The 14,786-nt window shown below is 37.1% G+C and overlaps 1 protein-coding gene across 1 annotated transcript; it reads left to right on the top strand.

Annotated features, from left to right (window-relative positions):
• The first annotated feature begins 5,881 nt into the window (after positions 1-5,881).
• LOC125206283 (metalloendoproteinase 5-MMP-like) lies at positions 5,882-6,536 on the top strand. Its single transcript, XM_048105559.1, has 2 exons — positions 5,882-5,887; positions 6,063-6,536. The coding sequence occupies exons 1-2, from the start codon at positions 5,882-5,884 to the stop codon at positions 6,534-6,536; spliced, it is 480 nt and encodes a 159-aa protein (XP_047961516.1).
• The last annotated feature ends 8,250 nt before the right edge of the window (positions 6,537-14,786 follow it).

The following is a 14,786-nucleotide window of genomic DNA, read 5'->3' as shown; positions in this document are numbered from 1 at the left end:
CTCTCGAGCACATACAACGCACGGAGTTGTTGGTTATTTATCAATCTAATCAAGCATCTCTCAATGGCAATAATTAGAACAAAACATATCCAATTGGTAGCTAATCAATTAGACAATGAAACAAACACAATAACCAACAAAACCACCACAAAAGATATAGATAAGCATAATTCGAGGTTTAACCCATGGATTCCATACAAACTTCACCAATATCCCTAATAAGAACTTAGCTACTCATAATAGAAACTAGGACAAAGGAAAATACAAAAACATCAAAGGAAAACATAGTAAGAAAAGATAATAGAACTCCCTAAGGTAGACTTGATGTTGGGGAGGATCTTTCTTCTTCAATCACTTGAAGATGGAAGCCTCCTTGCCTTCAATCTTCTTGAATCTCTCGATTTTTCTCTCAATTTGCAGTGGGGGAAGTTGGGGTTCGAAAATGAGTGAGAACCCCTTTTATATTTGAAGCTGTCAAAAACACCCGACCGGGTGATTTGCAGGTGGCAAAACACCCGACCGGGTTTTCTCTCTGGAACCCGCTAGTTGCACGAAACACCCGACCGGGTTTTCCGAGAATGGAAAACACCCGGTCGGGTTTCTTCTCTGGAATCAGCCATTTGCTCCATTTTGCTCCGTTTTGACCTGTTTTTACTTCAAAACTCCGACAAACTCATTACTTCATCTAATTGATGACTATATGAGTGAAAACCTATTATAAACATCTTAAACCATCAAAAGCACTCTCTAATCATCCATAAAACAAGCCTAAACTATGAGTTTGTCAATTACCCAAAGGTTACTTGAATGCATGTTATTTAAAATTTTTATTACTGTTTATGAATCTGTGTTAAAGAACTCAAGCATGTATAGATAAGCATGTATAAATGTTGCAACTTATAAAATTTGTTTGCATATGCTTACTCTGTCATTAAATTAATGGGCAAAATTATAGAGAATGGTCCTAATAGATCCAGCTTAAGGTGGGTGTAAAGATATTAGACCATGTCATACTAACGGAAGAGGAATCCTCAACCATTATAGATGTCACTCTGTAACTAAAAATCTCAATATGAGACTTGGGAGTGATCATATAGGTTGAGCCTTATGAAAATGACGATGGCAGAAAATTTGAGGTCATCTTTGCCCATGACAGAAAAAGAAAGGGAATTTATTAAGAAAATTATAGAGTGTTAACGATCGGGTTTGGCTAATAAGTCAAATGTAGAAGCATAATGAACGAGCTTACTACAAAGTAGTTTGACTGGTTTCAGCCGATTCACGATCATGTGACAAACATGTCTAACTTGACGGACAATAAAGTTAACGACCTTAAGAATGGAGGTTTATGAGCAATTGTCGGCCAACATTTATCATAAACTCCCTACATGTTGAATTTAGCCAGTTCCATGTGAATTAAACACCATTAAAGAGAAATGGGACAATTAAAGAATTAAAGGCTATATTGGTATAAAAGGAAGGGAGATTAAAGAAGATAAATTATCAAGTTGCGAATGTCATAGGTCTTGGAAGTGTAGGCACCAATAAAGGAAAACTAAGTAAGTAGGACAAAAGGAAGGATAAATATTTTCTGAAAGGTCCGGAAAAGCATATCCATAAGGAAAGAAGTGTTTCATTTGCAAGCAAATAGAACACTTCAGAAAAGATTGTCATAAAAGAAAGGCTTGGTTCGATAAGAAAGTTGAACATAATAGTTTTGTTTACTTTAAATTTAAATCTTATCGACGAGCCTAATAATACTTAGTGGTCAGTTTTGGTGCTACAACTTATATTTCTCATGTTAAACATGGATTCAGTTCGATCCAATCTACAAAAGGATTTGAACAATAATTGTTCATAAGAAACATGATAAATGCATGGAAAGAAGGCATTGGGACTTAGAGATTGATCTTAGACATCGGATGTCATGTAGATCTTAACGGTTATCTCTATGTGTCTGAGTGTGCTATAAATATTGTTTCTGTAAGTGGATTGGATGACTTAAGTTTTAATATCAAGATTGGATATGGTGTATCCACATCGTACCGAAATGATTACTATTATGGTAATGGTACAATATTTGATTCACTAAATAGATACAATCTTGATGCAAGTTTTCTGAATCCTTATTTAATATTGAAAGTTGAGGCGTTAAGCGTTGTTCGTCAAGTAAAAGTTTTGCGTTCTTGTGGCATTAAAGAGTAGGTCATATTTCTAAAGAAATGATTATGAGGTTGGTAAAGTCTAAAAGTCTTCCTTAAAATTGAAAATTAGTGTCCTAAATATGTGTGTAGATTGCATTAAAGGGAAGCAAACTAAACACGTTATAAAGAAATCAGCCACGAGAAGCAGTTAGCTTATTAAGTTAATACATACCGATATATGTGGTCATTTTGATACTCCTTTTGGATTGATAAGAATTACTTTATCATCTTTATTGACGATTACTCACATTATTGAATAAATATCTATTGCATAAAAGATCCAAGCCAGTGAATGTCCTAAAGGTATTCATTGACAAGGTGGATGGCAGTTAGATAGAAAAGTTAAAGTTGTGAGATCGGATAGAGTTGTTGAGTTTTTATAATAGATATTATCCATGTCCATTTGTAAAGTTTCTCGAAGTAGAGACATTTGTGCACGGTATACAATGCTTAATATTCCGCTACGGGATGGTGTAGTAGAAAGGTGGAATCGTACCTTAAGGGAAATGGTTAGATTTATGTCATGTTGTTATACGTTACCCTATTTGTTGGGGATTTATGTTTTAAAGACTACAATGTATATGTTTAATCAGGTTCCTAGTAAGACAGTTCCTAAAACTTCTTTAGAACTGTGGACGGTAAGGAAACCTAGCTTAAGGCATATTCGTATTTGGGGTTGTCAAGCATAAGAAATGTTATACCGCATGAAATGATTTTGATTTAAGGATTGTCAGTGAATTTTTTTATTGGCTATCCGGAAAAATCAAAGGAGTATACACTTTATTGTTCTAACCATAGTACAAGAATATTTTAAACGGGAAATGTTAGGTTCATTGAAATGGTGAAAATTAGTGGGAGTGGTGAAAGATGGATGTTCATGAAGTCTAATAAGGTCCATCCACATATTGTTGCACCTAAGGCTATTGTTCTATTGTGTCACAATCAAAAGACACAATAGAACAACACGATAATGTGTAAAACCCACTATTCGAAAATGAAGTGGATGAACCTATCACAATTCTAGAAGAGAATAGTGAACCACAATAAATATTGAAACGATCAGTAAGGAAAAGAAAATATGTTGTTTCAAATAACTATGGTTTACACTATTAAAAGTGAATGTGACATAAGCCGTGATAAATATTTACTCATTCCAATGAGCCATGAAAAGTGACTATTCTTTAAGAATAATTTTGGCTTTGGTGGCTCATTTTGATCACGAGCTTCACCAAATGGATGTAAAAACATCTTTCTGAATGGAGAAATTGTAGAGAAAGTGTATATGGATCTACTTGAAGGATTCTTGACCACATAACAAGAAAAATTAGTATATAAGCTAAGTAAGTCAATATATGGACTAAAACAAGCTTCCTGGAAATGATATTTTAAAGTTTAATGATACCATTATGTCATATGATTTTGTAGAGATCATTATTGATCGATTATCTATGTAAAAATCAGTGGGAGCAAGTTTATGAATTGAGTCTTATATGTTGATGATATTTTGCTTGTTGCAAATGACATGTGTACGTTACATGATGTTAATAAATAGTATCTCTCTATAAGGATTGCTCCAATTCAGAAGGGAGACAACTTCGGTAAATGAAATGTCCTAAAAGTGAATTGGAGAATAAGGATTTTTGAAACGAAAGATATGAGTGAGACATTTTATGTGATCAAAATAGAAATATTTTGAGCTAGATCACAAAGATTGTTAAAGTTGTCTCATAAAGGATATATCTATAAAAATTTTAGAGAGATATAGAATGGAAAATTGCTCTATAAGGATAGCTCCAATTCAGAAGGGAGACAATGTTCTAAAACTGAATTGGAGCGTAAGAAAATGAAAAGAATTCCATATGCATCAGTGGTTGGGAGTTTGAACTATGTTCAAATATGTAGGCGACCAAATATTACATTTATTGTTGGGTTGATATCAAAGTAATCCCAGAAAGGATCACAAGAAAGTTGCAAATAAAAGTCCTCAGGTATTTGCAAGGCACCAAAGAGCACATGCTTATGTAAAGGGGATCCGATGACTTAGAAGTCATTGGAAATTCAGATTCAGACTATGCCGGATGCGTCAATAGTAGAAAATTGACGTTTGGCTATTTGTTCCTTTAAGTCGTGGGAGCAATATTATGGAAAAGTGGAAAATAGTTTGTCATTGCTATTTCCACTATGAAAGTTGAATTTTGGCATGCTTTGAGGCCAAATTTGATGAAAAGTGATTGCAAAATTTAATCTCGAGACTTGAAATTGTTAACATTATAGCTTAGCCGCTGAGATTTTTATTGTGATAATTTCGCAGAAAATCTTCTTCTAAAGGAAAGATAAGTACTTGAAAGGTGATACACATGATGTTGAAGTACTTGTCTGTAAAGGAAGAAGTATAGAAACATAAAGTGTCCATTGAGCATATAAGGACAAATATAATTAGAGCGGATCCGTTAAATGAAGGATAATCACCCAAATGTTTATTGGCCATGGAAAACATATGGGTATTATAGAGAAAGCCTTGCTTGCGAATTATATTATGCTCATAAGGTGTACGACACTTGGAATTCAATTAAAGTGTGTTTCTGTTTATTGAATATGTTATCATTATAGTTTGTATACAATTATGGTTCATGGATAACATATAATAAATTGAGAATAAAAGTTCTATCTCAATGAAAGGACAATATAAAGTTAGAATTGGTTTGTGATACATGGAAGGGATCATGTCGCTTAATGATGTGTGACCGCCATGATTCGATTAGTTCTAATTTTATATGGTATTTAAAGGATTTATGAACTTGATATAAAATTGCGCATAATGGTTATTGAACCATTAAGACGATACAAAGGTCAAGTGGGAGAATGTAAGAATATTTATATTCTTATATGACCTATGTATCTATTGGTTTAATATTAAAGTTCAAGTACATAATATTAAAAGTTAAAAGAGATTCTAATATAAAAGACGATACCGTGATGGACCGGTTTCGATTAAAGAATTAGAATCGGGTGTGTTGATAACCCTCATCTCTTGCCTCTTATTAAAATAATATAATGTGTTTATGTGTATATATATAAAAGGTATATCAATGTGTATATATGTACATAAAGTAATGATGATATATGTATAATATATCAATAAGCATATATGTTACGTGTGGACTAGTTACACACATATATATATTAATATGCATGTATGCTTGCGGTGGATTTGTGAGAAAACTGATTAGTTTATTGGTAAACTAATTCACAATATCCAAGCGACGCGTATATTGGTGGGAATCGGTTATTTTGTCTATGCTAAAGCCATGCAGAAAGTTTAACTGTATGGTGGTTATTTATGGAAGAATCGATGCATCAGTTGCGGTTAGTGCATGCGAAGGAACACCACCTTTCATGAAGAGACTTGCATTACCTATATATATGTGTGCTCACATCCACGATAAATACAGATGTACAATACTATATACACAGAAATATAGTCACAATATATTTATATATATACTTTCGGTTCTTGTATATATATAAATAAAATGATTAATTCTTTATCCATCAAAAGAATCATTGAAGGCTTAAGGTCAAAGAGGGGATAACATCAATTATAGAGGATCCAATGTCGGATAGGACAACCATCAATTGGTGGATTTCAACCTCTACATCAAATGAAGAAAGCATGGATGGAGGTTGGTGATTTTATCTCCACTTATAGTATAAATGCTATAGTTGAATTAATTCAAATCTAGAATTAGATTTCATTATAGAAATCATTAAAGTATTGAGAAATGGCTTACAACCCTAACATCGAATCATCATAATAAGACGGAAGCAAAGTTTCCGTCTTATTATGATTTCTTCAAGGGGAGGCCGAGGTGGCCCTACACCCGCCTCTCCTACTCCTACACGAAGGGCTTCCCGGAGAGGGCCAAGCCCTTCATGGAGGCGGCCTTTAGGCAGCGGGCCAACGTGTCGGTTTTCACCTTCTACGAGAACCTGGGCTTCTTAAAGAGTGACATTGTGATCGGGTTTTTCAAGGGAGACCATGGAGATGGGGCGGCGTTCGATGGGCAGATGGGGAAGCTGGCACACGCTTTCGCGCCGGAGGATGGGCGTCTCCACTTCGACGCGGACGAGAAATGGTCGTTAAAGAATACATATGTTGACGGGATTCACTTTGAATCGGTGGCTATGCACCAGCTTGGTCATATACTTGGGCTTGGTCACACCACAGAAATTAAAGCTCTCATGTATCCCGGTATTTCAATGGGCGAGATTAAGAAGTTACATGTGGATGATATCTATGGAATTTCTGTACTCTACCCTCCTCTCTTTTAACCATTTTTCATTTCTATTTTATGTCTATATCCCAACCCAGATGATTCATTACTTTTTGGTGTGACCCTTATAAAAAAAATGGGTTTGAGTTTGGTATAAATGGTTGGATATGGCCTAAGGTATTCTCCGCATAATTCAAAATCGAAGCAATTGAATGTCCAACTCGGGCGTTTTACATATAACAAGAATAAAACTGAATTAATATTTATTAAATATGCACAAATTTAATTTTGATTATTTGTAAATACATAGGAAGAATATTTTTATCAATTTCAATTTAATTTTTAGTACCCCATAGTTATCAATAATGTTAATTTATTTTTATACTTAAATATATTCAAATAATCCATAATAATGCATATGAGCCAAGTCATATATGTCTTTTTATTAAAATTATTTGTAATAATTAATTATTATTCCCTCCGTCCCGGCTAAGATGACACGTTGCTTAGCCGGCACGGGGTTTTAGGAGTTATTGGTTAAAGTATTTAATTGGAGAGAGAGAAGGTAGGTGTAAGTATTAAAGTAGAGAGATAAAGAAAGATGGATATTTTAATAGGAGTGAGAAAAAGTGGTTGGATGTATTAATTGGAGAGAGAAAGTTACCAAAAAAGGAAATGTGTCATTTTAGTTGGGACAAACTAAAAAGGAAAATGTGTCATCTTAGACGGGACGGAGGGAGTACTAATTAATAGTATATGATTAATTATTTATATAATTGATAAGTCGTATTCTAAGCCTTGGTTACTGGTCAGCATGTCGTGAAATACATGTATTATCTGCAAAACAGTTGCTTAAGTGTGCAGGATTGAAGGATCCGAGTCAGTAGGAGACGATTCAAGTGACGCAAGTGAAGAGGGCACTAGAAGGGTGCGATACTGACCAGAATGCATGCCAGAGAAAAGGCTCGAGATGGAGAAGGATGATAGCTGGGATGATTATTTTACGAGGGCAAAAAGGTCAAAATGCGGGGGAAGTCTACCCTAAAAGCAAGGGCAAGCCTCCCTATAAAAGAAGCCATTTTTGGAGAGAGAGAGGGGTGCGCGGAGTAAGCCAAGCTCGACAGTCATACTTAGTAGAATTCTCTCTAGAAAATCAATCATTCAGCATTATCCTACCTCTCATTCCTCGCCACAGCCATGGTCACTTGACGTTCAAAAGTCTGCCGGAGAAGTCATCAGTTCGCCCTTCCAGCCAGTTGTCGTAGCAGTGTAGTAGTATCATCGCCCAGAGTGGCACAAACAATCTTAATCGCTTTCTTAGTTTAAACTTTACTTTTGTTCATTGCTAGTTATTTGCAAACACTCATTGTTGTTGCTCTTTTGAAATACTTTGTTAAATTCCAGCTTTTACATTATGAAGTTTCTATTTCGCATGTCACTTTGGTTTGAGTTTGCTTCATTCTGCCTAGGGAAGTTAGATTTAGTTATTGCTTTCAATTTCTAAGTGTTTTCTCATCGAGAGTTGTTGATTCGAAGTGTAGATATGTTTTGTGAAGTTTTCATGTATGAGTTTCTTTTCTGCGCCGTGATTACCACCTTGCATGTCAGTCAGTAGAAGTAAAAATTGCAGCTTACAGTTTAACTTAAGTTTAAGCATTTTAATCGATGGATTTTAAGTTTGAATTTGTGAATCTGAAGTTCAGTCATGGTGTTTGTGTTTATCTGAATTCTGTCAATACTTGGTGAAGAAGAAAACGTCAAAATCAACTTTAGTTTGAACCACTTTTACTTTTAAGTCACTTTTTACTTTTGTTCCCTACTTTTCAGAGGTACTATCCAGACTTGTCAGAAAGCCCCCAGCCATCAGATACACTTTGTTGTCTAACTTTTCTGTTTTAGTAACTGTCTGCTTTCCATATGTCTCTGATGCACCTTGTCCCCTATTTTCACGAACACTCCCACATGTCTGTTATTTTTCCGCCTACTAGTCAGTAGAGTACTACCTTTGTTTCCTGTCTAGGTAAAATCTCAACCCAAGCGTGGTAGCTAACCAAACACCCAAGAAAGTCACCACAGTTATCTAAACGTGTCCATCCTCGTGGGATTCGACCCTTACCTCCGCTATACTAATCAGTAGAAGTGGGTTGAGGAAATTTGTTTGAAGTCAGGTCTCGGTCGTCGTATCAACGACTCAGCTGGGTCGGGAATCTCTTCCTGATCAGTTGGATACACTCCAAATTCAATGCGAAACCATTGAGGATAAGCGACGAAGAAGAGTCCCAAACTGTCAATAATTATAAAGTTTGATCAAACTAATTTGTTTCCCATTATTCGAAAGTTGAACAACATACAAACTTACAAAAATTAGAAACTAATCTTGTAATGATTTTCTTTGTACAACGTGAAATTGAGTTCACACGCATATTTCAAATTTTAGTGATGCGGATGAATAGCGACACAAACTGTTGAAAAGTAAAATGCGGAAAATAAAAGACACTAAAAGCTTTATGGACTACATTATATTAAACTTGAATTAATTCTCTCAATAATTACACCACCTTTTATAGGGATCTAATTCTAGCTATACATGGAAATTATATTCTATATATACTAATATCCTTTTTTATTTGATCTTCCATAATCTTTAATTGATTTCCTTCTTTATTCTTGTCGTAACTTAATCTCTTGCCTTCTTGTTCTTCAATTAATTGATTTCCTTATTCCAACACTCATCTCTTGCCTTCTTGTTCTTCAATTAATTGATTTCCTTATTCCAACACTACCCCTTAAGTTGAGTATCAAGTTTTCGACACTAAACTTGCACGATCTATAGTTTGATAAATAGTTTATACTCGTATATAAGAGTTCTTCAATTTCCATTGACAGTTTATGCTCATATCATAAAGCTTCTTAAGTTCATCATTGATAATTTATACTCGTATCAAGGAGTTATTTTTTCTTCATTGGAAGTTTAAACTCATTTCAAGGAGCTTCTTCATTTTCGAAAGTTAGGCTCTTATCAAGGAGTTCTTCATTCATTATTGAAAGTTTAGACTCATTTCATGGAGTTCTTCAATTCTTTGTTGACAGTTTTAACTCGTGTCAAGAAGCTAATTCAGACAGTTTTGTGTCGTGGAGCTATTCTAGAAAGTTTTTGCTCGTATCTAGGAGCCATCTATGGACCATTCTCGATCTATTCCAACTCAAACTATAAGCCCATTGTTTTCATTTCTTTTCTTTCTTGAGCCTAATAACCACTAGGCCCTAATTTACTTTTCCATTTTGGAAACTTATCAATGAAGCAGACATATCACAACGTTTCCTTCGTGTTCTCATCCCGGAGAACAACCTGTTCTCCGACGGCAATGCACTTCAACCATTTCGTTGGTTCCTCCATCAATGCCTCCTTTCTCAGCCTTTCTCCTCGTCCATAATCAGGCTTTACATTCTCGCCAGTCGTCGGACTTGCATTACCAAAAAGCATACCATCATAGCCTATCTATCTCTAGTTAATCAACATCATCTTCTCTTGTCGGCTTTGTGGCGACGCTATCTCTCTCCCCCTTGCCACGCAGACGTTGGCTGAAGGACTCCATTTTTTGGATCTGTCCGATCTGCTTCAGATATAATGATAAAGGATCTTCCCTAATAAGTGAAGAAGCTAAAGAAAGTCGCAGAGAAACTTTGCTCTGTCGACAATCGATAGGATTCTAGACAGAAAACTAAATAAAGATAAAAGATAAATAATTACAATTTCATTGATTGACTAATGAGAATAACAATATGTCCTATTTATAATACTCCTACCAATACCCTAACTTGGTGAACAAGATAATAAAGATCTTAAGAGATATATGAGAAAGATATACTAAATCAGTAATAAATGAAATAATAGAGATATGGGATCTTCTATAGTTATATCCGTATCAACCCCATGGTTGAAATCCACCTTGTCCTCAAGGTGAGAACCACGAAGCAATCAAGAGAGTCAATGATAACAAAAGCTTTGAGTTATCTCCTCCTGGATAAAAAACCTATAGAATGAAATCAACATTGGGGTAAGGCATGTAACTCTCACTGCTCTTCACATAGGAAAACAAACTCCACTTATGTTTCAATCATCTGAGCTCCATACATTTAGTCATTAGAAAATCCCATACTACTCTAGAAACCTGAAACCAAGAAGACGATGCACGGAACCGGGGTAATGGCGTGTTGTGGTGAGGAGGGACGAATCTGGCATCGGCGTCAAACAATGTCGAATAATGAACAATACTCGTAACATCACCAACAAACAAATCCTCATTGATAATTATCTTCAAACCGGTATAAGCACCTCCTCTCTTGTTCCAACAATTCTCAACTTCTTGAGATGGCACCCGAGCAACATGAATTGATGCGATGATCTCCTTCACTTTACCAATAGAATCTTTCTCCTCTTTATCATCGAACAACACCTCTTCTTCTTCTTCTTCTTCTTCTTCACTAACATTGGGAATGTACAGCTGCAAAATTGGGGACAGTGGGGGCGTTCAGTCATCTAACAATTTCCCCTCCTCCCCACTGATATCGCTAGTCATGACAATGGCTTGGTTTGATACGTTTCTTGTATGAGAACAAGCAGCCTCACCATCTATGATTTTAGTCACTTCTGTTGCTAATATAGAGTCCGTGGACACCACACTCTCTGGAATATCACAATGGCCCCCTTCCACTCTAGCTGGAACTCGGTCAGGTGGGCAATGAATTGCAGTAGTTGGACAAGACTTTAAAGATACACAATTATCAACTACAATTAATTTTATTGAACCGTACTTGAATTCGGGGCTACACGGCTGGGAGATTGTTGTCGCCGAGTAGAGGCTTGATGGATTCCAGTCGGAGATAGCGGCGGGTTGCGGTTTAAGGAAGGATACCGTCTGATGGGGGTGATTAGTCGGATGTGAGATCCCATATGGTACGGAGTGCAATGGCAAGTTGTGGGACTGATTGTGGGGCGGGAAGCCGTGAAGGGCTTGTTGTGCAGGTGGATCCCAACAACAAGGCGGGCTCGACGGCGACTAATTTTCCTCCCGGTGGTGGTATGACAGCCGATATTGGTTGTACGGCATGAACCCCGATTCTTGGCGGTAGCCAGGATGTCCTAGCTCGTTGGCTATTGGGGCAGGCCATGGTACGATTGCTGGTAATCAGGCTGGACGTAATTCTATGATTGTCGTTTGGGCGGGTCTGGTGGAGGGCGCAGCTGCGTGACAGCTGTTATAACAGGCCAAGAAGGTTGTTCGTGGTAGGAAATCGCTGGAGTTGTATACGGGAGGGAAACTCGTCATACTCTTCCAACTTCTTGTTTATTTTGTTGCAGGCAACCAATATCTGGTCACATAGGTAAGATAGATAGATTTCATCGGTGGAAGTCATGGTGAGATCGTGATGAAAGCACCAGTTGGTAAGGGAAGAACCCTTATCAAGTGAAGAAGCTAAGAAAGTCGCAGAGAAACTTTGTTTTGTGGACAATCGATAGGATTCTAGACAGAAAACTAAATAAAGATAAAAGACAAATAGTTATGATTTCATTGATTGAATAATGAGAATAACAATAGGTTCTATTTATAATACTCCTACCAATAACATAACTTAGTGAACAAGATAATAAAGATCCTTAGAGATATATGAGAAAGATATGCTAAATCAATAATATATGAAATAATAGAGATATGAGATCTTGTGTAGATATATTCATATCATATAAGGTCTGCTTTTGTGTTGTACACTTGCACTTCCGACATGAAAGACTGCTTTCTCGGCTCCCTTGGTAGTCTCGGCTTCTCCTTCTCCGATCCTGCTCAGAATACATCACTGTTTTATCGGCTCCCTTCGCATTGGCGTGTGGCTTCGTCATTTGTAGGTTTCTCGCCCTCGCATAAGATCTTTGGCCATCTTGGCCAACATAGATTTGAGAGGAATCGTTCGGTCGGATACTTCCGCTTCCCCTCGGTCGGACGTTCCTTGAATACAAATTTTTCTCCAGGTCTAGGGCTCGCTACCATCTCCTTATTGGCACTCCGACGTCCAATCATCACGTTCCTGCTGTTGGGGTCGCCGTTGCTTGCGGTCTGCGCCGTTCCCTGCTACTGTTCCCCGTCGGCCGGAGCAGCCGCTGCTGGAGTCACTGTCGACCGGAGTTGCCGTCCGGATCAGTTCGGGCAGCCATTGCCCGGCGTTCTTCGTCTTGGAAGTCCCGTTTCTCCCAAAACTTATAGGAACTTAGGAATTGTTTTCCTCTCTCTCTCGATTTCTTGAACAAAAATATTGTCACACCCACCTCTAACTGACGAAACTACTTATAGTAAATAAATTCAAAATTTAAAATAAGCAACCCACGCTTCAAGTACAAAAACACGCATTTTATATAATTTCAAAAACCAACATTTATCTACATGCAAAAATGATGAGGAAGAGAAGGTTGCCAAAACGCGTCAGCCGCCGACCCTTATAATAACTGTAACTCACATCAACCCACGATCATTGATATCTTATTCCTGAAAAATATTAGTGGTTTATATGAGCCACAACTCAGTGTATATAAACCTCACCTTTAATTTCACACACAAATATCAAACTCTTTCTTTCATCAAAATATATCACCGGAAGTAATAAATATCATAAACAATTTAACATTCATATGCATATGTGAACAGGTCCCAAGAGTGCAGTGCAGGTTTGTACTGTGATATGTGTCACTCGATCTAACAGGTCCAGAGGATTCGACTAGACTTCGAGGCTAGAAGATCATGAAACTTATCAGAAAGGGGGTCGTTGGATGCACTCTGTCCTTTCAAAAACCTCAACCCACTATACTATAACTTAGTACCGGGAAGTAAAGGATCGATCCCACGAGGAAGTAGGTGTTACGAAACTGCATTTGAGGATGTTTTGGAAAAGAAAGGGGTTGGCTGCTGCCACGCAATTTTTGTGGGTCGAGAACTTAAAACTACTGGGTCTGAGAGATAAGCGAAACTTTAATCTACCTATTGGGTCTAATAGATCAGGAGAACTTTACTCTACCTATTGGGCCTAAGAAACGAAAGCGTACGGAACATACATGACTCGAGAGAAAATGAGATATTTTAAAGTTCTAAGACAAGCTGGAGTAAACTTAACTAGACAGACTTTCCTAATTTGGACAGACAAGCATAAAGCAAAAAGCAAGACAAATTTCCTCAAACTACCAGGGTCTGGAAAAGCATGCAGAAAAGTAAAAGAGACAAAGTAGATCGTACTGACAGGTCTAGCAGATATGCAGAAAAAGTAAAGTACATGCGGAAAAATACTGACATAAAGCAGATCTGGTTCTAACTACCAACAACTTCATCTTCTTCGGGAATCAAATGAGAATAGCAGATAAAACAGAGTTTTAAACACCATGAAAACAGAGCAAACTTTAGATCTAGACTTAAAACGAGAAATTAAAGCCTAAACTAACAGATCTACGCTACTGGACCTAAAGGATGCAGAAACAGAAAGTAAATAGCCATAATCATGCAATACGTAGACATCAAGCACCAAATATGCAAAACTCCAACTCCGAAACACCACGATTCAACAAATCCAAACATCTCCATATGCAAATCCCCAACCTCTAACAACAAAACAATAGATCTCAACTCCAAACATCCAACAACAAACAAAGAACGAAAGCTAAAAACAAGAGATTAACATAAACTCAGAGATATCCAACCTAAAGCAAACATAAACTTCCATAATAACTATAAATAAGTCTGAATCCAGCAGATCAAAGCAAGAAACTAGAGTTGCGAAACTTAAAAACCAACAAGGTACTAAACGAAAGCAAATAAAATTGTTTCTTCGCCTCCACAAGGCGGTGTTACACAGCAAAATGACAATGACGACGATGAGAACCACGGTGGCCAGAATCCTCCATGTCCAAGTGCGCAGCAGTCGAAGATAAAAATTTGAAGTAGAGAACTAGAACTAGAGCTAGGAGAGCGTAGAAGTGGCTGTTCACGGACTCTCTTTTTCTTCAAGGTTGAGCTCTTTATATATGTGAGACTCTGATCCCTAGGGTATCCCCTCTGGTGATTTTACGCTCCTGCGCTTGAGTAAGACTCTTTAAGATAATTTGCTCTCGCTCCATTCTGCTCCCGTCGCCAACTTTTGATTCTCCCAGGTCTGAACGACGACTTCTGATTTTTGCTTCAATTTTATCTCTTTTGCATCTGCCAGGTCAGGTAACAACAACTCCTGGGTCCGACAGATTTACTACGCACCTGAACTCAATAACGCACAT

This window comes from Salvia hispanica, chromosome 2 (genome assembly GCF_023119035.1).
Source record: "Salvia hispanica cultivar TCC Black 2014 chromosome 2, UniMelb_Shisp_WGS_1.0, whole genome shotgun sequence".
NCBI lineage: Eukaryota > Viridiplantae > Streptophyta > Magnoliopsida > Lamiales > Lamiaceae > Salvia > Salvia hispanica.
This window is presented reverse-complemented; position numbering and strand designations above follow the sequence as displayed.